This window comes from Schistocerca cancellata, chromosome 6 (genome assembly GCF_023864275.1).
Source record: "Schistocerca cancellata isolate TAMUIC-IGC-003103 chromosome 6, iqSchCanc2.1, whole genome shotgun sequence".
Taxonomy (NCBI): domain Eukaryota; kingdom Metazoa; phylum Arthropoda; class Insecta; order Orthoptera; family Acrididae; genus Schistocerca; species Schistocerca cancellata.
In genome coordinates this window covers 691,359,080-691,384,135 of record NC_064631.1, presented here as the reverse complement: position 1 = coordinate 691,384,135, position 25,056 = coordinate 691,359,080, and the positions used below count along the sequence as shown (strand labels likewise).

Below are 25,056 nucleotides of genomic sequence, written 5' to 3'. Positions count from 1 at the left end.
TTCTACCCTGCATGGGTATTCAATAGAATTTTGAGGTTGGAATGCTATATTATATTGCATAAAGTGTCTATTTTCTGTGTCTGTAGGCTAGCAACTAATATTCTGTGCAGTTGTGGTACTTTATAGAAATACATAGGACTCCCTGATATATTTATAATGACTGTAGTGTGTTAGAATTTTAGTGCCAGCCCCAGTCTGTATATTAGAATTTTGACAGTAATATCATCATTGCAGAAATTATAAAGCCAGTGTAACTAGCTGTAAAGTGAGCACATATGGTATCAACAATGCTTACATTTTCTTAGCATGTTATCTCCTTTATTATTAGACTGTAGTTAGGGGTCAGTATTTCTAGAATAACGTGTTGGAGGATGTAGACCAAGAATACAGATACTTAATGTAATAGGAGTATTCTACGGAACATATTTATTGGGGAAAGAGTTGTAATTTTTCAGTTTCTCTTTTATTGTATTAAGGAAAATTTTTATGCTTTTTCAGGAAAGAAAAGTTTATTTATCTAAATTTTATAATTAGATACATACAGAAATAAAGATAGTATCATAAGAAAGCTGGCAAAGTGGAGCTGATATTGTGGAGGGGTGTTTTAAATAGCACTGCCAGAAGTGGACAACAAAATTATTAAGGAAATAACACATAGCAACAAAAAAAGAGGAAAATACTGTGCTAGTTAGGATTACTTTTTTTTGATGGAGTAAAACAGCTGCTAAGTAAATCTTTTTCTTTTGATTGAAACTGTTATCTGTAGTATATATGTTTGGAGTGCTCACAGATGTGCTCATGTTGTCATTTAGTGTGGGAACCTGTAATGCTGATCACACTGTGGCATTTGTAATTGAATCTGAATGTAAGATATTCCAAATAATGGCCAGATGAGATGTACATCTTATCTTCAGCAGTTTGTGACACTTGATTAGAATAGCGAAATGTTTAAGGTGGTGTTGACTTTTCAAATTTAGCTGGTTAGTGGTACCCATCAAATGCCTTTAACCTGTAATTTTGTTTATGTCTGAAATTTTAAAGGTATGAATTTAGAAGTGGCTTTAATGTTACATATTTTAAAGTTATGACAGAATAGTCATTAATGAAAACGTGATGGTTTACACACATACATACTAAGAAGATAACCCGTGGCCTAATAATCTTGTAGATCGAAACGTGTAACACAAAAAAGAGATTCACTTGGCAGCTGTATCTTTGTTTTCCTGTATGATGTCCAGGAATTACTATTAGCTTTGATGTGTCATAACTAGCTTTATTTTTCATTGACGAAGATACAAAAACAGACCTGTTCGCAAAGAGAAACAAGTATTTCAGGTCAAAGCTTAAGAGAACTGCAGCAGGTCTGATTCAGTGGTGAAGGTGGACAAAACTAAGTATCATTGAGCTCTCTGCAGAGAACAATTTATGAGGAAGAAAGTCGGCTGCAGTTCTGAAGAAAGAATATAACATTCTATCTCAGCAAATGTACATACAGTAAAAAAAGACATGATTGGTGAAATAAAGCAGAAAAATATTCAGTAAGAATGCTGTGTTGGCAGTGTAATGAAGAGACTTATTAAGATGAAGGCAACAGGAATGAGTGTTTATATATAGATTTCAATAAGTAAAGAGGTGAACAAGAAAGATTAGTGTATGTAAACAAAGCTCAAGAACGGTACAGATGAGAATCTGATTTCTTCTGATGGTGTTGGTATGGATACCTCATGAAAACTTAGCATTTTGAACAATATACAAATAATATTTTATTTTTGCTGGTTATAGCCACACACACATCATATTACTTAATGCCAAACAATGGAAAAGGTAGGAATGTCAACAATGTAGGAACAGACAGATTGCTACTTACGATAAAGAAGACATGTCAAATTGCAGACAGGCACAATTAAGACACTCACAGCTTTTGGCCACATCATCAGTAAAACACACACACACACACACACACACACACACACACACACACACACCCTTCATGTATACATGAGTGCCAACTCCAACATCTCGGGACGGAATGCAACATCACATGGGATGCAAGCAGCAATCTGGAGAGGGTGGGGAAGGGAAAGGGGAAGGAATAGCAGTGTGCGAATGGTGAGAGAGCTTAACTCTGTCTGGTGGAGTGCGCAGGGACTAGACTGCCAACAGGTGCAGGATCAGGACGTTGTGGGGCAGGAAGGTGAGGAAAAAAGGAGAAGAGAGGGGAAAGAATGGCGGATGTGTTGACAGAAGGCTGCAAATAAACAGGGAGGGAGATGAGAATGGGGAGGTTACAGTAATTATCCTGCCTCAACCTTCATTAACATACTGTCCCCACACCCTCCATCCAACAGTTTCCAGCCCCTCTGTCCTGATATCTCCTCATCTTCCACCCTGTTTATTTGCAGCTCTCTGCCAATGCATCTGTCCATCTCTCCCCACTCCTCTCCTTTTTTTCCCACCTCCTTGCCTCACAACCTCCTAATGCTGTGCCTGTTGGCAGCTCTAGTCCCTGTACATTTCACCAAACAGCATTCATCTCTCTGCCCACCTGTACACTACTATCCCTTTGCCTTCCCTCTCACCATTCCCTTCCAATTACTGCTTGCATGTGATTTTGCATTCTGTCCTGAGATGCTGGAATTGGCAGTTGTGTGTGTGTGTGTGTGTGTGTGTGTGTGTGTGTGTGTGTGTGTGGGTGGGTGGGTGGGTGGGTGGGCACGCACGCATGCTTGTTTTTTACAGATGAAGGCCACGGCTGGGTATCTTTTAATTGTACCTGTCTGCTACTTGACCTTGACACATCTTCTTTATGGTAAGTTGCAATCTGTCTTTGCCTACATTCCTTAATGTTATTTAAGTTTCTATAAGTAAAAGCAAACTGAAATTTTCTATTTGAAGCTACTGGTGTGCGAAAGCCATTGGAAATAAAGGGGTGGTAGCACAAGTACTTTTCTGTCCTTTTACAGTGGTTTGCAAAACAATGTATCTACCACCCAGTTTAGTTGGTCCTCCAATGATTTTTGCACAGCCCATATTAATGTGGATTTTAATTGGATACAGAATAAATAGCATTGTAAAATAGAAATTCGGGTGTCAGTCCAGTAACACATCCTTCCACTATCCAGGTACCAGTTTCTTCTAAACTGCAGTTGTAAGATTACATAAGAAATTATTTAAATTAATATATCTAGTACCCATCTCTTCACCCTTATTGGTGCTTCCTTTCACTTATCTTCTCATGTCTTCTCTAGTTTTTACAAATGTTTCATTATTTTGGAGATTATTGATCTGTCTGTTTTCACTCTGTGTTCAGTTTTCATCATAACCTTGTATTATTTTCAAGTTTGCATTTCTGTTTACTCATTTAATCCTTGAGATTCACACAATGGTACCCATTTCAACAATCCCTTTCTGAACATATAATCCCTTTCTGAGCATACTACTTTATTACCACTTTCAAGCAATGTAGTCACTTTGTACAGTTCTTCAATTAATAATAGTCCTTTTTTTGTGGCTCTGCACATTTTATCTGTACACTTCTCTTCCTACTTTTTCTGTTTAATTGTTAACAGTCAGGGAATGAGGCTCTCACTTCAAACGCTGAGGTAGACAGTGCATTTTCTGCAGAGTGTGGTCATTTTTGTTGATACGGAATTTTGAATTATTGTTACTTATGTTGAAATATGATGCATTAAATTGTTCATTTGCTTATTGTGTAATTTTCTATCTTGATTTTTTTTCGGATGAGTGAGTGTACTCACAGTTGATTATAAGTTATAATGAAAATCTTCTGTTTTCTGTAGACAAAGATAGCAGATCTACTGGGAGTTGCTGGAACTGACGTGCCAATTCAGGAAATAAAAGACCTCATGTTGCCTCACTTGGTGAGTTAGTTCAACAGAATTACTGTTTCAGTGTGCATGTTAGAGTGCCACTCAAACATCTTGGCAGTGTGTTGATCACTTATTTACTTGTAGGTTCACTCTGGGATTTAGATTCAAATAAAAAGGTACCTCGAATAAATAATACGAAAGAAGGAAAGTTGCTACTCACCATATAGTGGAGGTGCTGAGCCACGATAGGCACAATAAAAAGATTCACACAATCATAGCTTTCGACCATTAAGGCCTTTGTCTCTCTCTCTCACACACACACACACACACACACACACACATATATCTGCAATCTCAGAGAGCTGAAACTACACTTTCAGCTCTCTGAGACTGCAGATGTTTGTGCAAGTTGCACTTGTGTGTGTGTGTGTGTGTGTGTGTGTGTGTGTGTGTGTGTGTACTGCTGACAAAGGCCTTAATGGCCGAAAGCTATGATTGTGTGAATGTTTTTATTGTGCCTATCGTGACTCAGCACCTCTGCTACATGGTGAGTAGCAACTTTCCTTCTCTCGTATTGTTACATTCCATCCTGGATTTTCCATTGTTTGATTTTTACCTCGAATAAATGTATCACTAACACTTAAGGTGTATACTCGTTGCAGTAATTATATAATTAATTGTAACAAGTTATATAAAAATAAGGTGTCATTTGTATTGAATCTATTGTGCAATATTTGGCATTTATTTCAACTACAGGTGCATGTTTTATGTTCTTGGTTTCTAATATTTCTACTCCTTTCTGTTGGCTAAGTCACCTCAGCAAATGTATTCTAATCTAGCTGAGTACCCGACATTGCCCAGGTTTGTGTTTATTTCTATTCAATCTCCTCCTCCTCCCCTTTCTGTCCATCTCCTCTGCCCCATTCCCTTTCCACTTCCTTTCCCCATTCCTCTCTGTCTATCTCCTCATCTTTTCATTCTGTGTCCATCTCCTCTTGCTCCTCCCCTCCTTTCTAACTTCTCGTCTGCCATTTCTCTGTCAATATCCCCCTCCTTGTCTCTCCCTCTCTCTCTCTCTCTCTCTCTCTCTCTCTCTCTCTCTCTGTGATGACAATCTTCTACAGTCTGAACTTCAACATTGTAGGCTCATGTTGAGGTAAATTGGTTACAATAAGGAAGATATTGCAGATGCTTTCATATTGCACTGGAAAAGGATGCTTTATGGCTCAGAGCAAGAGGCCAAGCCAGCAGCAGTTGTTCTGAGATATTTGGCTATGATCAGAAAATAGCACACATGTTCCAGAGAAACAGAACACAGTCCCAGTTTTACTGATCAGTAGTATTACTCCTGAAGACAATGATGGAGACAGTTGTCTGACATTCAAAGAATTTTTCTTGATGCAGTATGGCTTTAATATTGAGAAGATTTCGTTCAGCATGTGGTTATCTCTCTACCTCCCTCTCTTAGCAATTTATTGCGGAATTGTTCATTTGTGCTTCATAAATGTTTTTCACAGTTCATTTTTATAATACGCTCAATCATGTTGTATATAATTTACACTTTTCTAATGTGTATTACCTTCGTTTTGTCTATTTCAGTTGGGAGTAAATGCATATGCTTTCATGGTAACCAACAATGGCCACATACTTACGCATCCAGATCACCGTCCAGCAGTAAGTCTTTTACTTATTGTGGTAAATTAATATTCATACTAAGTATTTGTCAAACTGCACAAGCGATATTTTAATGTAGGTGTTATGTAACTTTATAGTGCTTCAGCAATTATTTGAAGTGAGAAAATGCAGCAAATAAATAATGCCACAAGAAGAAATGTTCACCTTAATAAAAAGGACTTTTATATTTGTGCATTTACCTAACAGTTGTTTAAATCCTTAAACTATGTACCATATTTACTTGACTGTAAGACAATCCTCTATTTTGAAAAGGATTTTTGAGAAATTTTCATTTTAACGAATTGTGACTAATCAAAATTATAAATTATATTACTGATCTAAAGTATCTTAATAGTTGCCAAAAAATTAACACAATCTATTGTAAACTATCCATGGCATTTGGTATGTGCCACTTTTTGAATCCTTTCATTATAGATTCTCTTGAGGTTCTGCTCCAGGCACTTCTTTAACTTCTGCTGGACTAAGAGTGTGGTCTCCTTGAAGAAGCCACTCATAGAAGATGTATTCACAGCAACATCCATTACTTGAATTATGACGTTATGCACGGAGGAGGTGGGTGGCAGGGAGGGGTAGCATATTATAGTTGGGGAAGGATATTAGTGCTGCCTTTGGGAACATGGAAGGGAATGATGGGGACAGGATAGTGGAGCTGCTAGGTGCAGCATCATAAGGCTGTACTATAGTGGGGAGGGGGAGGTGGCGGGTGGTTGTTGTTATGAAACCAGTCATCATACAGTGACTACTTTACTAACTCTGATTTTAATTTGTTTCATTGTCCTCCACATTATGCCTCTTAGTTTTACTACTGGAAAGTGCAAGTCATTTACCCTGCTACAAGATCACCAGGAAAGTTATTTGTAACTTAATATGGCACTCCAATAAGCATTCTAATAAACTTTTGAGTTCATTACTACAATATTAAGTTTCAGTACTGAGAATGCACCCCAGAAACCTATCCCAGGTAATGTGACATAGGTTAGTCAGTGATTAGACATTTAACATTAATCTTGTATCAATTTTCAAACAATGATTCAAGCCCTTTGCAAGTATATTTATTACTTTGTATGAAGGCGATGAGACACTATTGCAAGTGCAGTGTAGAGTCATCAGAAGTTCTTTTAATCCTCTATATATCGGTGGCTTCCACATGTTTTGCACCTTTATTGCACAGTTCACCAGCTTTTCTTTCTAATGAAAATATCTTGTAAAGTACCATGGAGCTCAGCATGTCTTCTTGCAATATAGGCACACAGAAATGTTCATCTGAGGCTTTGCTCCAAATGAATATCTCCAGAACTACACTTCTACCATAATCCTTAGCAGCATTCAATTACATATCACCGTGAGTCTTCATAGACTAGCAGTTTACACAAAAACTGTTTCTGCATGACAGTCACAACTTGACTGTGTTGTTGGTAGACTTGAGTTACTCAACTGTTCGGCAGGCTCTATTCCACTCAACTCACTCATTGCATCTGATTTCGCATGCAGTCACTCCTGTTCTTTACCTTTTACTTTGGTGCCCATATGCTTACCTAATGTGGGGCGGCGGGTGGAATTATAATTGTATATATAAAAATGTAGAATGTAATGTAGAAAAGATTCATTTCCTGGCCGATTAGCAACATATGTGGGGCGGCGGGTGGGATAATCATTATTAAAATGTTCCTATTATTTATTTAATGCTGTTGTTTGCCATTCTCAACACTGGCTCTCTAACTACAATATTGGCAACCAGAAAGTGATTAGCAGAATGTGAAGCATGTAATTAGAATTCCTAGTGCCCACTTCATCTGAGAAATACATTTATAGCTACAGCTTATAGCTCTGAGGAATTAGGAGATTGTCTGGGATTCATAATCAAAAACGATTCTCTCTAAAATGTTCACTATATTCTGAAAGTCACAGACCAAAAAGAATCCACACAATCCAACTAACAGAGCAGTTCAGAGTCTAATGTGCTGATGCAACTATAACTGTTCAAATTAAATGTTTAAGTGAATGCTCACCATAATTTGATGATAATGTTCATCAAACGCCACGTTAAATGCTGAGTTGCAGTTAGGCACAACAAAAAGACTGTCACACTTAAAACTTTCGGCCAATGGCCTTTGTCAACAATAGACACACATACATGCACACGCAGACGCACATGCGCGTGTACACACACACACACACACACACACACACACACACACACACGACTGCAGTTGTGTGTGGGATGCAGGAGTTGCGTTCGCATGAGCACTGTGGTTTCAGTTGCCTGAGACTGCAGTTGTGTGTGTGTGTGTGTGTGTGTGTGTGTGTGTGTGTGTGTGTGTGTGTGTGCGTGTGTGTGCGTGTGTGTGTCTATTGTTGAGAAAAGGCCATTGGCTGAAAGCTTTAACTGTGAAAATCTTTTTGTTGTGCCTATCTGTAACTCAGCTTCTTTGCTCTATGGTGAGTGGCAACTTTCCTTCTCATAATACTGTTACATTCCCTTACATATCAAATATTTACCACCATTCCATTACCCCAGTATTGGGATTAGTTACCTCCAGCATCTTGACTGTACTGCGGGGTAACACTGAATCTTTCTCCCTCTCAGCCATTCAACTGTGGAACAATCTACCATGTTCTGCATCTGACCCAAAACCACTCTGCATTCAAGAGAGGAGAGTAAAGTTTTATTGGTTATCATCGCCATATCCCAGCTATTTTCCTTCTGTTAAACCGGGAACCAATATGTCTGTCATAATGAAAACCATCCCTTTTTATTTCTGTTTTCTTCTTCTTTTCATCTCCTCTGCTAATCTTTATTTCTCTCTCTTCTTCTGATCAGTAAATTTCGTCTCCACATGGATTCTTGCTATACAGCTGCCAAACATTGTTGTTAGGTGTCATTATTCACATTTGACAAGAATGAAATGAGCATGTTACTTAACACAGCAGTAATAAGAATGATATTTTTTTTAAAAAATCTGTGCATTGATTACCAATTATTATTATTATTATTATTATCATCATCATTATCATTATTATTATTATTATTATTATTATTATCATTATTGTAAATTGCTCATGTGCTACACATATTTGGCTCACTAAGTATGTCTGCTTAGATATTAGAGAGGGCCAGAAGGCCACAATGCTACCAGCTGAAGTAAATACACAAATACACAATTTTGTTGACAACTTTGAAAATCAGTTGAGCTCTGGAGCAATAGCAGCCTTACTGCTGTCAGTTTTTTTGTTTTTATTTACACGTCAAGTTCCATAGGACCAAACTGAGGAGCAAATCTCCAAGAGAGAGAAACGAAAATGTATGTTTATTCTGTCCTTTACAGGACTGTTTAAAAACCAGTGTAACAGAGGTTTATGCTCCTTCAACGACTGCTATAACTTATGTTACAAATTCATTTTTGTGGATGAATAAATAAAGAAATAAACTCTGAACCAGACTCTTGAGTACTGTGTTGCAGAACTCACCTGTCAAACGAGTTTGTGTTTTTACTGGTAAGGTACAATAACTAATTCTATTCCTCGCCCAGTAATCTCTCACTGTTATTGGCTTATGGACAGTGTTTTTTAATCTGATGCTATTGGTTATACTTGGAATTAACATTCATTATTTCCAATTTAATGGTCATTGAAACCAAAGTCCTGAGTGCACGTGAGAGCTAACTCTCCTATTCTTCTCCCCCTCAGTCTAAATAGAAGATACTTAATATCTTATCTCAGCTGTAAGTACAGCATTTGTTTCTTGGAAAAGAGGATATGAAAAATATTGAATGTGTGACATCTTGGCCAAAATGCAAATTTATTTTAGTTTTGCTCATAGGTTGCAATCATCTTACCAGAGGGCTTTTCTGTCATATAATTCCACTATAGTGACACCTTGCATGTAGATGGCACTGAAACATTGAAAAAGCAAATTAAGAAGTCTGCAAGAGCTGATGAATTACTGCACTGGACTAAATAGAGATTATTAGAAACAGCCCTTTTTCTTTACAGAGTCTCTTCAAACACAATGACATTTATTTACTTAGCCCTTTCATCATATGTAGTAGAATATATAAGATGACACTGGATTTAACTCTATACTCTTTTACAAAGACCAGTGATCAAGATTGTAGTAGGGCTACATGTTATAAAATGCAAAAGTTACAAAATGTGTGTATTAAAGTTTGTGTATTTACTTATTGAATAGAGACAGTGGCACTGTTGATATTCTCTAATAGATATTTCAGTAGGATTAATATTTAATATATATTTTATATCATTTGGGAAATTATTTGATAGCTTTATTCTCATATAGCATATGTATCTTACACATGCTATATTACTTCCATCTTTGTTGTGTAATTCTCAAAGCTGCTACAAGAATGATATTTAAACTTCAGGTAGTAAAACATCTGTCACATCAGTGTAGTTTAAGACTTGTGTTTGGCATGGATCAACCAGTATCTACAACAGCATATGTTAGTTTTCAACATCTTGTCCATCGCTAACAGATCCTTTAAATTGAACCTACCCTGCTATTAGCATCTATGACAAGGTAATTGATGAACCAAGAAATTGTATGTAAAAACTTGATCTTTCGTGTATGGTGCAATATTTCCATTCATTGAATGACAATAATAAGTGGATTTACAGTGCAAAACAAAATTTAAAGGTTGAATGGCCACTCTGCAATATTACTTTATGGAATACGTACAATACTCTCCACAGAGACTTCATATTTCTCTGTAACCAGCAAAATTTTACATCTAAATCTGTACTCTGCAACCGGGCAACTACTGTGAAGTGCATGGCATAGGATATGTCCTATGTACTACATTTTAGGCTTTACTCGCAGTCCGAAAGGCTTCCTAAATGCAGCTGTGCATACTGTAATTAGTCTAATCTTGCCCGGATGCTCCCTACATATATACAGATTGTGTATTCTAGACATTTTACAAAAGTTCAAGTTGTCAAAACTTGTAAGATGGCTTTTGTGCTATATTAAACTTGTCAACAAGTACCATTTGTTGCAGAGTGGGAAACTGACCACACAGTACTTTTAAAATTAATACTTTGTATCCAGTAGGAAATGTTCCAAAAGTTAAAGCACTTGTCTTTATGGAATAAAACTTGTTGTAAGCTCTATCTCTCTCTATCTATGGTGAAAACCTGTACCCATCATAAAAGTTAATTATCAGTAGTGTCCTGCACAGTAGATCAGTAAGTGATAAATACATAAATAAATACATACATAAATAAATAAATACATAAACATACCTAAAAACAAAGATGATGTGACTTACCAAATGAAAGTCCTGGCAGGTCGACAGACACACAAACGAACACAAACATACACACAAAATTCAAGCTTTCGCAACAAACTGTTGCCTCATCAGGAAAGAGGGAAGGAGAGGGAAAGACGAAAGGATGTGGGTTTTAAGGGAGAGGGTAAGGAGTCATTCCAGTCCCGGGAGCAGAAAGACTTACCTTAGGGGGAAAAAGGGTCTGCTTGTGTCTGTATATGTGTGGATGGATATGTGTGTGTGTGCGAGTGTATACCCGTCCCTTTTTCCCCCTAAGGCAAGTCTTTCTGCTCCCGGGACTGGAATGACTCCTTACCCTCTCCCTTAAAACCCACATCCTTTCGTCTTTCCCTCTCCTTCCCTATTTCCTGATGAGGCAACAGTTTGTTGCGAAAGCTTGAATTTTGTGTGTATGTTTGTGTTCGTTTGTGTGTCTGTCGACGTGCCAGCACTTTCATTTGGTAAGTCACATCATCTTTGTTTTTAGGTATATTTTTCCTACGTGGAATGTTTCCTTCTATTATAAATACATAAACAATCATATCAGAGAGCAATGCAACAGACTTGGTGCAGTTTTCATGGATTAGAATAAATTTATCAGTGATAAACATGTAGGACAAGACAGGCTGCATCTAAACAGGCTAGGATTGGCAACATTCAGCAATATACACTCCTGGAAATGGAAAAAAGAACACATTGACACCGGTGTGTCAGACCCACCATACCTGCTCCGGACACTGCGAGAGGGCTGTACAAGCAATGATCACACGCACGGCACAGCGGACACACCAGGAACCGCGGTGTTGGCCGTCGAATGGCGCTAGCTGCGCAGCATTTGTGCACCGCCGCCGTCAGTGTCAGCCAGTTTGCCGTGGCATACGGAGCTCCATCGCAGTCTTTAACACTGGTAGCATGCCGCGACAGCGTGGACATGAACCGTATGTGCAGTTGACGGACTTTGAGCGAGGGCGTATAGTGGACATGCGGGAGGCCGGGTGGACGTACCACCGAATTGCTCAACACGTGGGGCGTGAGGTCTCCACAGTACATCGATGTTGTCGCCAGTGGTCGGCGGAAGGTGCACGTGCCCGTCGACCTGGGACCGGACCGCAGCGACGCACGGATGCACGCCAAGACCGTAGGATCCTACGCAGTGCCGTAGGGGACCGCACCGCCGCTTCCCAGCAAATTAGGGACACTGTTGCTCCTGGGGTATCGGCGAGGACCATTCGCAACCGTCTCCATGAAGCTGGGCTACGGTCCCGCACACCGTTAGGCCGTCTTCTGCTCACGCCCCAACATCGTGCAGCCCGCCTCCAGTGGTGTCGCGACAGGCGTGAATGGAGGGACGAATGGAGACGTGTCGTCTTCAGTGATGAGAGTCGCTTCTGCCTTGGTGCCAATGATGGTCGTATGCATGTTTGGCGCCGTGCAGGTGAGCGCCACAATCAGGACTGCATACGACCGAGGCACACAGGGCCAACACCCGGCATCATGGTGTGGGGAGCGATCTCTTACACTGGCCGTACACCACTGGTGATTGTCGAGGGGACACTGAATAGTGCACGGTACATCCAAACCGTCATCGAACCCATCGTTCTACCCTTCCTAGACCGGCAAGGGAACTTGCTGTTCCAATAGGACAATGCACGTCTGCATGTATCCCGTGCCACCCAACGTGCTCTAGAAGGTGTAAGTCAACTACCGTGGCCAGCAAGATCTCCGGATCTGTCCCCCATTGAGCATGTTTGGGACTGGATGAAGCGTCGTCTCATGCGGTCTGCACGTCCAGCACAAACGCTGGTCCAACTGAGGCGCCAGGTGGAAATGGCATGGCAAGCCGTTCCACAGGACTACATCCAGCATCTCTACGATCGTCTCCATGGGAGAATAGCAGCCTGCATTGCTGCGAAAGGTGGATATACACTGTACTAGTGCCGACATTGTGCATGCTCTGTTGCCTGTGTCTATGTGCCTGTGGTTCTGTCAGTGTGACCATGTGATGTATCTGACCCCAGGAATGTGTCAATAAAGTTTCCCCTTGCTGGGACAATGAATTCACGGTGTTCTTATTTCAATTTCCAGGAGTGTATATTGTGATATTTGTAAGATCATACTTCGTAAGCGAAACTAGTATCCACAAATGGGGGTGTAAAAATTGGTAACAATGTTGAAACAAAATTACACAAATAGCGTTTCAAAACAGATGCCATTAGGAATATTAAAAAAAATAACAATATGTTAATAATGAACTTGAACATAAGTGGCTTAAGTTCAAACTATACAAATGGCAGAGAAAGAAAACTTACGACTTGCAAATCATTTTGCCAGAAATACCAAATATCAGGGTTGTATGCTTGAGTGAACACTGGCTTACAAAGGATAGAATCAAAATCTTAAATAACCTTGATATTTTTTATGTTTCCAGCAGCTTTTTTGTATGAGTAATTTAACATGAGGAAGATCGTGCATACTTATGGAGAGATCAAAGGAATATAGAGCAAGATTCAATTTCGATTCCTCGAATGAAGCAAGTATATTTGAAAGCTGCTGTGTAGAGTTATGGTAAAATATTGTAATTGTAACTGTGTATAGAATTCCAGGTGCAGAAATGACAAAACATTTTTGTAGTAATTCCAGTGTCTGTTGCAAAAACTTCAAAACTAAACCAAGAAAGAGTCATAATAACTGCTGATTTCAACATAGATCTCGCCAGTGAAGCCAACAACTCAAAAAAAACTCATTGATATGATTCAAATATCAGATTTCAGTGCAAATTTTGCTGATTTTACTCAAGTAAATGAAATATCTGCAACATGTGTAGATAATATTTTAACCAATTATACTTATTATGAGGCAAATAAGCATTGTTTAGATTTATGACTTTCTCATCATTGTGCTCTGTTTATAGAGTTACCAAAAACAATAGAAGCTTGCTTGAAAAAAAACCTACTCCAAACTCCAGTTCAGCAAAGAAAATATGAACTTATTCCATTGTAGATTAAATAATGTGGAGTAGGCTATAGATCATAGTATTTCATGCTCTGAAAATTTTGCTATTTTCTTGGAAAACTTCCTCCACATTTTTAATGAAACTTTCCCCCATGTTGTACACCACGAAAAAGAGGGAAATAAAGTAAAGTGGATTACTGAAAAAATAAATATCTCTAGTGAAAGAAAAAGACAGCTATGCAGGGAACTAAAACATAACAAAAGTCCTGCTTTTGTTACCTATGTACAAAATTACAAAAATATTTTTAAAAAAGTTGTAAAGTCAGCCAAAGAACTGGGAAAAATAGATTTATTTTGGATAGAGAAAACAAATCAAAAGCATTATGGTCAGTGATCAAAGCTGAAGCAGGTGCCACAGGTAGATAAAGGATGTAACTATTGTAAATCGTGCTCAAATTTCTGAATTATTGAATGAATTCATTATAAATGTAAACAAATCAAACATCAATGTAGAAGATTACCCAGACAAGGTAAATTTCTTCAACAGTGAGCAATATGAAGGTGAACTTCTCAGTACATTTACAAAAACTACTGTAAAAGATATAGAAAATGTGATACTATTGCAGAAATGTAAAACATCAGCAGGATGGGATGGGATACCAACAAAAGTGTTAAAAACAGTCTATAAAATAATTGCACAGCCACTAACTACAATAGTTAACCAGTCCCTTCAAGAAGATTACTTTCCAGACACACTGAAATATGCAGTAGTCAAGCCAATATTTAAAAAAAGGCAGAAAAGAACATATGGGAAACTATCACGCAGTCTCTCTTCTCCCATCGCTATCAAAAATATTTGAAAAGATAGTCATCATACAAATTCAAGATTTCGTAGGAAAACATAAAATAATCTCAAAAAATCAGTATGGATTTCGAAAATGCAAAACCACAGTATCTGCTATAAATCTTTTGTTGATAAAATTAGCTTGTCTCTAGACAACTAACTGCTTGCCACAGGAATTTTTTTATGATTTATCAAAGGCCTTTGATAGTGTGAATCACTTTTTGCTACTGTGTAAGCTGGAAAATTATGGTATTAGAATGGTTTAAGTCCTATCTAACCAGCCAAAGACAGAGTGTGGTTCTATCATCAAAGAGAGGAACTTACACTTCAAAATGGAAAACCATTTCACATGGAGTATTGCAAAGGTTCTGTTTTAGGTCCTGTCCTGTTTCTGTTTTACATAAATGATTCTGCCACTTAATATTGAGTGTCACTCAGTTTTATTTGCAGATGACACATCTGTAATCATTGAAAGTAACAGTACTGACCAAATTCCACAAACTGTATTAAACACATTAGAAAAATTAGATACCTGGTTTGATTTAAACGGGTAAAAATTAAACTCAGAAAAAGACTCAGTTAATGCCATTTAAAACAAAATAAGCAAAATTAAGTGACATTTTGGCCAGTCACAGAAACCAGGATTTGGAGGAAGCTAACTGTGAGAAATTCCTAGGAATTCAACTGGATAAAAATCTATCATGGTGATCACATACGCAAATAAATTAAATAGCTTAGCATTTGCAGTGTGGATATTGGACAGTGCTACCAGTATGTGGATAAATAGTATATCACAGCTACTTTGACCAGTAATAAGTTATGGAATTGTATTCTGGGAAACTCAAACCGCATGTGTCGAATATTGAAACTTCAGAAAATCATCAGTAGAAATATCCACAATGTAGGGCAAAGAAAATCATGTTGCCCACTCCTAAAAAATCTAAGTATATTAAGTGTTCCCTTATATATGAGCTGATTATCTTTGTGCACTGTAACCCTGATTTATTAATCGCAAATCATTTTCAACGTGGTTACATTACCAGAAATCAAAATAATTTTATGCTGCCCACCCACCGTTTAAAACTTTATGCTCGAACTCCACATTACATGGGTATGAAAATTTACAACAAAATGAAAGGAAGAGAATTGCTCAGCATAAATTTAGAAACACTGAAATAACCTTATATGAGAAACTAGTGCAGAATTGTTTCTATTCAGTAGAAGAATTCCTAAATAACAACCTGAAAATTTGAGCAAGAGAGAGCAAGTACTTAGAACTGTTAATTTTTAAAAGTTTGTTACTTTTGAAGAAAAATTATTAATTGCTTAGTTAATTAATTATTCAGTTCTGTATATTATATTACTGATATTATAAGGATAATTGTAAACCAGTTTTTGTGTTTTGACAGGTCTACTGTACATTAAGTCAGTGTCTTGTAATTGTATGTTACGAGACAATAAACTTTTATTCTATTCTCTTTCTTTCTTTCTCCCTCCCACTCTCCCCACCTGTGTGTGTGTGTGTGTGTGTGTGTGTGTGTGTGTGTGTGTGTGAGAGAGAGAGAGAGAGAGAGAGAGAGAGAGAGAGAGAGAGAGGGGGGGGGGGGGAGATTGATTAAGAATTATGTGTGTGTATTAAAGTGTTCACAATTTACTAACCAGCATATAATAAGTATAACGAAACACAGAAGTATGAATTAAAGGTATTTTAGTGCAGGCATCTTTGTCTTATGTTTAAGTGTAAACTCTCACAGTACAATAATAAGCAGTGTTATCTTGTAATCAGTTCCAGGGCATCTTGAAACCAAACTACAATAGTGTTGACATGACAGAAGTTGAACTTGAGAATACTGACCGAGAGGCACGTGATTTCAGTCCAAAGATGCTGAAGGTTAGTAATAATGGATAAGATACTCCATTTCCACAATCATTCATCATTTCTATAATACAGTACATATAATAAGGGAAAGGCAACCACTCACCTATAGCAGACTGATTTGTGGTGCATAGACACATGTAGCAGAGAAGAGTGTTCACAACATTTGACTGATTACAGTGCTCCCAGAACAAATCCTCTACCTTGTTGCCAACACCTTCATGCTATTGTTTGTAACCTCCTTGTCAACATTCAAAACTCTGCTCACTTCCTTCATTGCCTTTCCACATTTCCCCTTTCATTGCCATCAGACTCCTTGTTGGTCACTGTTGTGTGACATCTGCATACATCAACATCCTCCCATCCCCACTACCTTTCCCAGTGTCATCCATGATACCTGTACCAGAGCCTTTGTTGACAGATAATACCCTATCCTCGTCCTCCATAAACAGATCTCACATGCCATCTGCTCTTTAACACCAGTAAATCTATTAATGAGCCACTGACCAACATTCCTCTGATCACCCACAATCACCCTGGCCTTGAGAAGCTCAATCACATCCTTCATCAGGGCTTCACCTACCTCTCCTCTTGCCCTGAGATGAGGGGTATCCTATCCAAAATATTACTTACATAATCTTAGTAGTGTTGTGATGCCCACCCAACATATAGAATATCTTTGTCCTTCCCTATTAGAGTCCTACTTCCCATCCTGGACCCTGTGGGTCATTCCCTTGTGGACAATCAAGGTGCAAGACTTTCTGATACACCCAACCACAACCACTACCACAGTCCAGTCACAGCCATTTCCTACCCTATAGAAGGCCGGGCCATGTGTGAAAATGGTGATGTTATGTATCAGCTATTATGCAGGTACTGTACAGAATTCTATGTGGGCAAAACAGGTAAGCAACAGTCTACTCATTTGAATGGCCACTGTCGAACTGTGGCCAACTGCAGATGTGATCATCCAGTTGCTGAATATATGCCACGCACCACAACTCAAATGACTTTAACAGCTGCTTCACTATGTGTGCCATTTAGATACTCCCTTCCAGCACAACATGAGTTTCTCTGAACTACGCAGGTGGGAATTTTCTTTCCAGCATATCCTGTGTCGTCACAACCTCAGGCATAAACCTCTGCTAACCTATCTCCCACTTCCAGACATTACCTTTTCACTTTTCTCTTCTTTCATTATCCACACCACTCCTTCCCCATCCAAATCAGGTACTATCTTATCACACCGCACTTCTTCTTCCACCTAACATAGCAGGCATTCTCTCTCTCTCTCTCTCTCTCTCTCTCTCTCTCTCTCTCTTTTATCCCCTCCCTCCCTCCAACCCTCTTGCCTTCAACCCTTCTGTCCCCCTCCCTGTCTTCCTCTCCATGTTCAATTTCCTCCCCCCTCCTTCTCCCTGTCCTGTACTTCATATATCTGTTAAATGCTCTATCCTCTCAGTATTCCTTTTGTTTTGTTTTGCAGCCGCTGGGTCCTCTCTCTTTCTTGCTTCTGCCTTGCACTACCCCCTCCTTGCAGTCTGAATCCTTCCCTTTCGCCTCCCCACATCCATCAGCCCAGGTTATTGCTGTCAATAATTGATAATCAATAATCAGTGTCGCCACAGTGTGCATTTGTGTGTCTGTGTAGTTATGCGTGTGAAATGTTGTGCTTTCTACGTGAAAAGATCCAGAGCTGGAAAGCTAATGCAGACTGTTCTGTCATATATGTCTATGTGCCACACATCAGTCTGCTAGAGATGAGTGGTTGCCTTTCCCTTATTTTACATTTTGTTTGACCCAGGAATTTCCATTATTGCTATGCTGTTATTGTAAAATGAGATAGTGATCTTGCAGTTTAAATAGGGGAAGTAGCCACTTCGGGAACTCTGTTATAGTTTTTGTGTTTCCAATTACCAATCCAGGAATAGCCTCACATAATTAGCAGAATTAGACACGGTGAATCATGAGTTTTTAAAAGGAGAATAAAGCTTTTGGAAAATGAGATAAATCTAAGAAAAGAGTGGGGTAAAAATCTGCTAAGAAATCTGGCTAAAGAAAGAGGGAGACAAGAAGCAGGTATGAAGTCAAATAGTATATCTCATGTCATTTGCTATAGTATGGACAAATGATGATGTACTTGTAAGGACGCTGATCACTTCTTCAACTACTTATTAAGAATTTCTGTGAAAGTGTCAAGAATTTTGTAAATGACTGAAAATGTGTCAGTCAGTTAAATAAGAGTATTTTTTCAAATAGATATACAGAGAGATAGAGATAGAGAGAGAGAGAGAGAGAGAGAGAGAGAGAGAGAGAGCCATGTTTATGTGCCCACTGACTGCTAAACAGCCTCATGTATATAGAGTATAATTGTCGATTGGGGATGTAATCAGGGACCTTGATAGCCAAGGCAGAATTTGGCCAGCATGAAGACATGCATTAGAAACTCTCATTATGTGTGGGCGGGCATTATCTTGCTGAAATGTAAGCCCATGATGGCTTGCCATGAAGTGCAACAAAATGAGCTGTGAAATATCATTGACATACCATTGTCCTATAAGGGTGCCATAGATGACAACCAAAAGGATCATGCTATGATGAGAAATGGCACCCCAGACGGTTACTTTTGATTGGCAGGCCATGCAGTGGGCGATAGTCAGGTTGGTATCCCACTGCTTTCCGGGGGATCTCTAGGCACATTTTTGGCCTGGAATCTCATCGACTGGGATAGAACTGTCTTCAGTGATGAGTCCTGTTTCTAAATGAGGCCTGATGACCAGTGTTGTCTGGAAGTGCACCTGACTGATAACTAATGAAGAGTACTGAATAGAATTGGAGAGAAAAGAGCTAATGACACAACTTGGTGGAAATGAGGCATGGTTGCTGGATATGCTCTGGGTAATCAAGACATGGTTATTTTTGTGTTGAAAAGAAGTGTGAGGAAATAAAAATTCTAAATGGAAAACAAAATTAGACTACTGTAAGCAAGTTCAAGTGAATGTAGGTTACAACATTTATGCATTAATGAAGAGACTTAAGTAGTATAGACTAGCATGATGCTCTGTATCGAAGAAGTCTTAGTATTCATGAAGTATAACACATTTTATCAGTTGCAAGAAAGTAAGGAATGCATCCTTGTTTTATCATAGGAGAACCTTATGAGAACCCGGAAGATAAGCATACTGTTGTAAATGGAAAAAACTGCACTTAATTGGTGTTGCACAAGTAAAATTCACATATAATGAAAAATGATAAATATTCTAGCATGACTGCCCTATCCTGTGAATAACTCAAAGTCTGAACTGAGATTGTCAACAGCAGGGAGTAAGATAGTATAGTGGGCCATCCAGAAGAGAAATTCATGTAGTTGGCAGGCATCAAAAGTTGTGGTTGTGGTACATGACAGGAAGCATCTCAAAAGCAGGCCTCAAACTGCTTATGGAAAGTGGGGCAGATAAAGATTTTGTTGGTGTGCTGATCCTCTCCAGTTAACTAGTGCAGGCTGGCAGCTGTTCCAATCATAATGTGTTGGAGTACAGGCAGTGAGTATACATAACACAAAACTTCTGTGTCAGTCGCGTCGAAATATTGCGCATAAAATGGAAACAATAACTCATTGGAACACCCAGAAGCACACTATAAACCAATCTCACTGAGTGAACCTGAGAGGTCACAAATAATACACTCCTGGAAATTGAAATAAGAACACCGTGAATTCATTGTCCCAGGAAGGGGAAACTTTATTGACACATTCCTGGGGTCAGATACATCACATGATCACACTGACAGAACCACAGGCACATAGACACAGGCAACAGAGCATGCACAATGTCGGCACTAGCACAGTGTATATCCACCTTTCGCAGCAATGCAGGCTGCTATTCTCCCATGGAGACGATCGTAGAGATGCTGGATGTAGTCCTGTGGAACGGCTTGCCATGCCATTTCCACCTGGCGCCTCAGTTGGACCAGCGTTTGTGCTGGACGTGCAGACCACGTGAGACGACGCTTCATCCAGTCCCAAACATGCTCAATGGGGGACAGATCCGGAGATCTTGCTGGCCAGGGTAGTTGACTTACACCTTCTAGAGCACGTTGGGTGGCACGGGATACATGCGGACGTGCATTGTCCTGTTGGAACAGCAAGTTCCCTTGCCGGTCTAGGAATGGTAGAACGATGGGTTCGATGACGGTTTGGATGTACCGTGCACTATTCAGTGTCCCCTCGACGATCACCAGTGGTGTACGGCCAGTGTAGGAGATCGCTCCCCACACCATGATGCCGGGTGTTGGCCCTGTGTGCCTCGGTCGTATGCAGTCCTGATTGTGGCGCTCACCTGCACGGCGCCAAACACGCATACGACCATCATTGGCACCAAGGCAGAAGCGACTCTCATCGCTGAAGACGACACGTCTCCATTCGTCCCTCCATTCACGCCTGTCGTGACACCACTGGAGGCGGGATGCACGATGTTGGGGCGTGAGCGGAAGACGGCCTAACGGTGTGCGGGACCGTAGCCCAGGTTCATGGAGACGGTTGCGAATGGTCCTCGCCGATACCCCAGGAGCAACAGTGTCGCTAATTTGCTGGGAAGCGGCGGTGCGGTCCCCTACGGCACTGCGTAGGATCCTACGGTCTGGCGTGCATCCGTGCGTCGCTGCGGTCCGGTCCCAGGTCGACGGGCACGTGCACCTTCTGCCGACCACTGGCGACAACATCGATGTACTGTGGAGACCTCACGCCCCACGTGTTGAGCAATTCGGCGGTACGTCCACCCGGCCTCCCGCATGCCCAGTATACGCCCTCGCTCAAAGTCCGTCAACTGCACATACGGTTCACGTCCACGCTGTCGCGGCATGCTACCAGTGTTAAAGACTGCGATGGAGCTCCGTATGCCACGGCAAACTGGCTGACACTGACGGCGGCGGTGCACAAATGCTGCGCAGCTAGCGCCATTCGACGGCCAACACCGCAGTTCCTGGTGTGTCCGCTGTGCCGTGCGTGTGATCATTGCTTGTACAGCCCTCTCACAGTGTCCGGAGCAAGTATGGTGGGTCTGACACACCGGTGTCAATGTGTTCTTTTTTCCATTTCCAGGAGTGTATTTTAAACAATGGAAAATCCAGGATGAAATAATGACAATATAATAATATTTTAGTTAATTATTATATAATGCTACATGTGATGCTCAGAAAGAAAAAAATTACAAAGCAATCAAGATGTTGAAACATTGATAAAGGAACTTGAAACAAAGCAAAGCAGAGCACCTCAATTTGCTCTGATATCACTCCTAGCATAAATAAAGTTCTTGCCATTTTTAGTTTCATTTTTAATTATCAAATCCCTAGTAAATATGAAAATTACTGCAGAAATGATGTTTTCCATATTCCCATTATTCAGACAGTAACATTTGTTTCTCTGATTCTTGTGGTGTGGCTAGTCTTGCTGAGAAATCTGTGTGTTATATAAAATTTCACAATATCATGTGTTTTAAGAATTATGACCCCACTTATAATCGTTTGTTGGAACAGTGATCTATTCTGATGTAAAGTACATAATTTCTAGAATACAGAAATCTGTTCATTATTAACTAATACACAGTAATTTGGAAGCTTTCCAATATAAAAATGTCATTAATTATATAAAAATGTGATAATGAAAACTGCTAAAACATCACTCTACAAAATAGGCCCTGGTTAATTATTATTTTAAAAGCACATGAATTAGTGGGAGTTATAAGGCTATGTGGGTCGATAATATTGTGTTATTAACAAAAATTGTATTGGCATAAACTCTATGAACTAAGACTAACTTTTGAAGTATTGGTATAAATACATTCCATTATAAACTATTCACTGAGGTGATGAAAGACATGTGACAGCAATATACACATATATAGATGGCAGTAGTATCACACACACAAGATATAAAAGGGCAGCACATTGATGGAGCTGTAATTTTTACTCAGATGATTCATGTGATAAGGTTTCTCTCTTGATTACGGCTGCACAGCAGGAATTCGCAGAATTTGAATGTGGCATAGTAGTTGGAGCTAGATGCATGGGACATTCCATTTCGAAAATTGTTAGGAAATTCAATATTCAGAGTGCCGAGAATGCCATATTCAGAGTGCCGAGAATGCCAAATTTCAGGCATTACCTCTTACCAAGGACAATGCAGTGGCCGAGGGCCTTCACTCAATGAAAGAGAGCAGCAGTGTTTGCACAGAGTTGTCAGTACTAACAGATAAGCAACACTCAGTGAAATAAACACAGAAATAAATGCGGGATGTATGACAAATGTATCCAGTGGGACAGTGCAGCAAAATTGTTAATGGACTATGGCAGCAAACGACAAGCATACCATCACCAGCAATGTCTCTCCTAGGCTTGTGGTCACATTGGTTGGATCTTAAATGACTGGAAAATTGTGACCTGGTCAAATGCGTTTCAATTTCAGTTGGTGAGAACCAATGATGGGATTTGAGTGTGGCACAGATACCAAGAAGCTGTGGACCCAAGTTCTCAACAAGGCACTGTGGTGCTTCCATAATGCTCTGAGCTGTGTTTACGTGGAATGTACTGGGCCCTCTGGTCCATCTGAACCGATCATCGACTGGAAATGGTTATGTTCAGCTCCTTGGAAACCGTTCACAACTATTCAAGGACTTCATTTTCCCAAACGTACCACCGGGTCACAGTTGTTCGCAATTGGTTTGAAGAATATGCTGGACAATTCGAGCGAATGATTGCTACCCACATTGCCCGGAATGAATCCCATCGAACATTTATGGGACATCATTGAGAGGTCTTTTTCACACAAGATCCTACACCGGCAACACTTTTGCAATTGTGAATGGCTATAGAGGCAGCATGGCTCATTATTTCTGCAGGGGCTTCCAGTGACTTGTTGAGTCAATGACTTGCTGTGTTACACCAAGCAAAAGGAGGTCCCACATTATATTTGGAAGTATCCCATGACTTAAGTCACCTGTTTGTTTATAGTACCATGAAAGAAGGTGAAAGTTGATTTGTTGTTATTATTTATTGTGGAGAGTTGTTTTAGAAAGAATTAAAGATAACTCTGTACAGTATTGTTCAGTATGTAATTTTTGTTTGGCATTTTGTATTGGGAACTGTGTTTGTGACTCATTGAAGTGTGTTCTTCAGTGTTTTCATCTACTGACAGTCATCCACCAGTGTGCTTATCATGAGTGTTTTAATTACTTCTAAAAATCTTTACATGAGCAATAAATTTTTAAGATAATTATAGGCTGGGACATTACAAACTCAGTTAGCCTGATTTGTTCTTAGATGTAGGCCTTATTGTCGTTTGCTTTCGATAAAACTGCTGACATGTCTGCATAACTTTACTCACAGCTTTTTTGGAGGTAGTCCTTTTTGGACAATGTATTTACAATTAATGTGCCACTTATCATGCAAAAATGAAGATGTACAAGTACACACTTAGAAATGAAAAGAAACTGAGTGCACTACCAGGCCCATTGCCATCATCCCCCCTCCCCCCCCCCCTTACACACACACACACACACACACACTGGGCCGATTTGCCATCCCCCCTGCTCCCCCCCCCCCCTCTCTCTCTCTCTCTCTCTCTCTCTCTCTCCACTTTCTGTGGTTCCCTTAGTAGAGCAGTAAAAAAAATGATTGTTTGGCATTATTCACTTTGTATGACTTGTGTTTCAATGAAGATGAGAAGACAACAAGAACTCTCAGTTCGTAGGTGAAGAAAATCTCCTGACGTGTGGTATTTAAAACTAAGTCAATTAACAGATTCCTACTCCATAAATGAAAACACCTACATATTTTCTTATACAATAACATTCAAATAAACTTCCAGATACTTCTCCCTTGAATAACAATATTAATCTTAATTTTTGTAGCTGCAAGAATAATTCAGTATGAGTACACATTGTAACGTCTGCTACTAGAAACAAACTCGTTCTTGCTTCAACTCTTACACTCCATTTATAATACCCCAAACCCCTCCTGAGGACCACGTGTGCATCTACCTGGCAATCGTATCATCCTCTTCCTAATGGTATCATTTGGATGCAGTAAAGAGGGGCATGGGGCAGCACACTGCTCACTGTTGTCAGCAAGACCTAGTTCCTCCACATTCCAGGTAGGTGCATTTGATGTTCAGCTACGGACTTACTATAACTCTGTGCACAAAACCTGTTGTTGAATCAGAGAGACAATTTTACTTGTTTGTGTCACAGGTGTTACAGTTTACGTAACCACTATGCAGTGGTTAAGAAGTAATACGTTATGTTATAGGAGTTTCATTACTTAAAACACACAAGTTATGTAGAGTATGATACACCACAGAGGAGTTACACAAATTGGTCACAAACTGATGTTCATACAGGTATCTAAAGATAATGCAAAACTGTAAACTTTGACAACCACTGTTTGAATGTGTCACATTGCAGTGCAGTTTCACCACGCAGCTAGCAAAGATAGTAAACAGGGGACATCCTGATACCAGGGCATAAAGTCTTTGCAAATTCCAGTCCATGTACTCAGATAGTAACTGTGCTTTGCAAACAG

At 39.6% G+C, this 25,056-nt stretch overlaps 1 protein-coding gene across 3 annotated transcripts in view; it reads left to right on the top strand.

Moving 5' to 3' along the window:
* LOC126191240 (voltage-dependent calcium channel subunit alpha-2/delta-3) overlaps window positions 1-25,056 on the top strand; it is a 792,714-nt gene that overhangs the window by 472,906 nt on the left and 294,752 nt on the right. For all 3 annotated transcript variants that reach the window (XM_049932047.1, XM_049932049.1, XM_049932048.1), the window contains 3 exons: window positions 3,801-3,881; window positions 5,430-5,504; window positions 16,393-16,497. In XM_049932047.1, coding sequence (XP_049788004.1) covers window positions 3,801-3,881; window positions 5,430-5,504; window positions 16,393-16,497 — 261 coding nt within the window. The remainder of the gene's footprint in view (window positions 1-3,800; window positions 3,882-5,429; window positions 5,505-16,392; window positions 16,498-25,056) is intronic.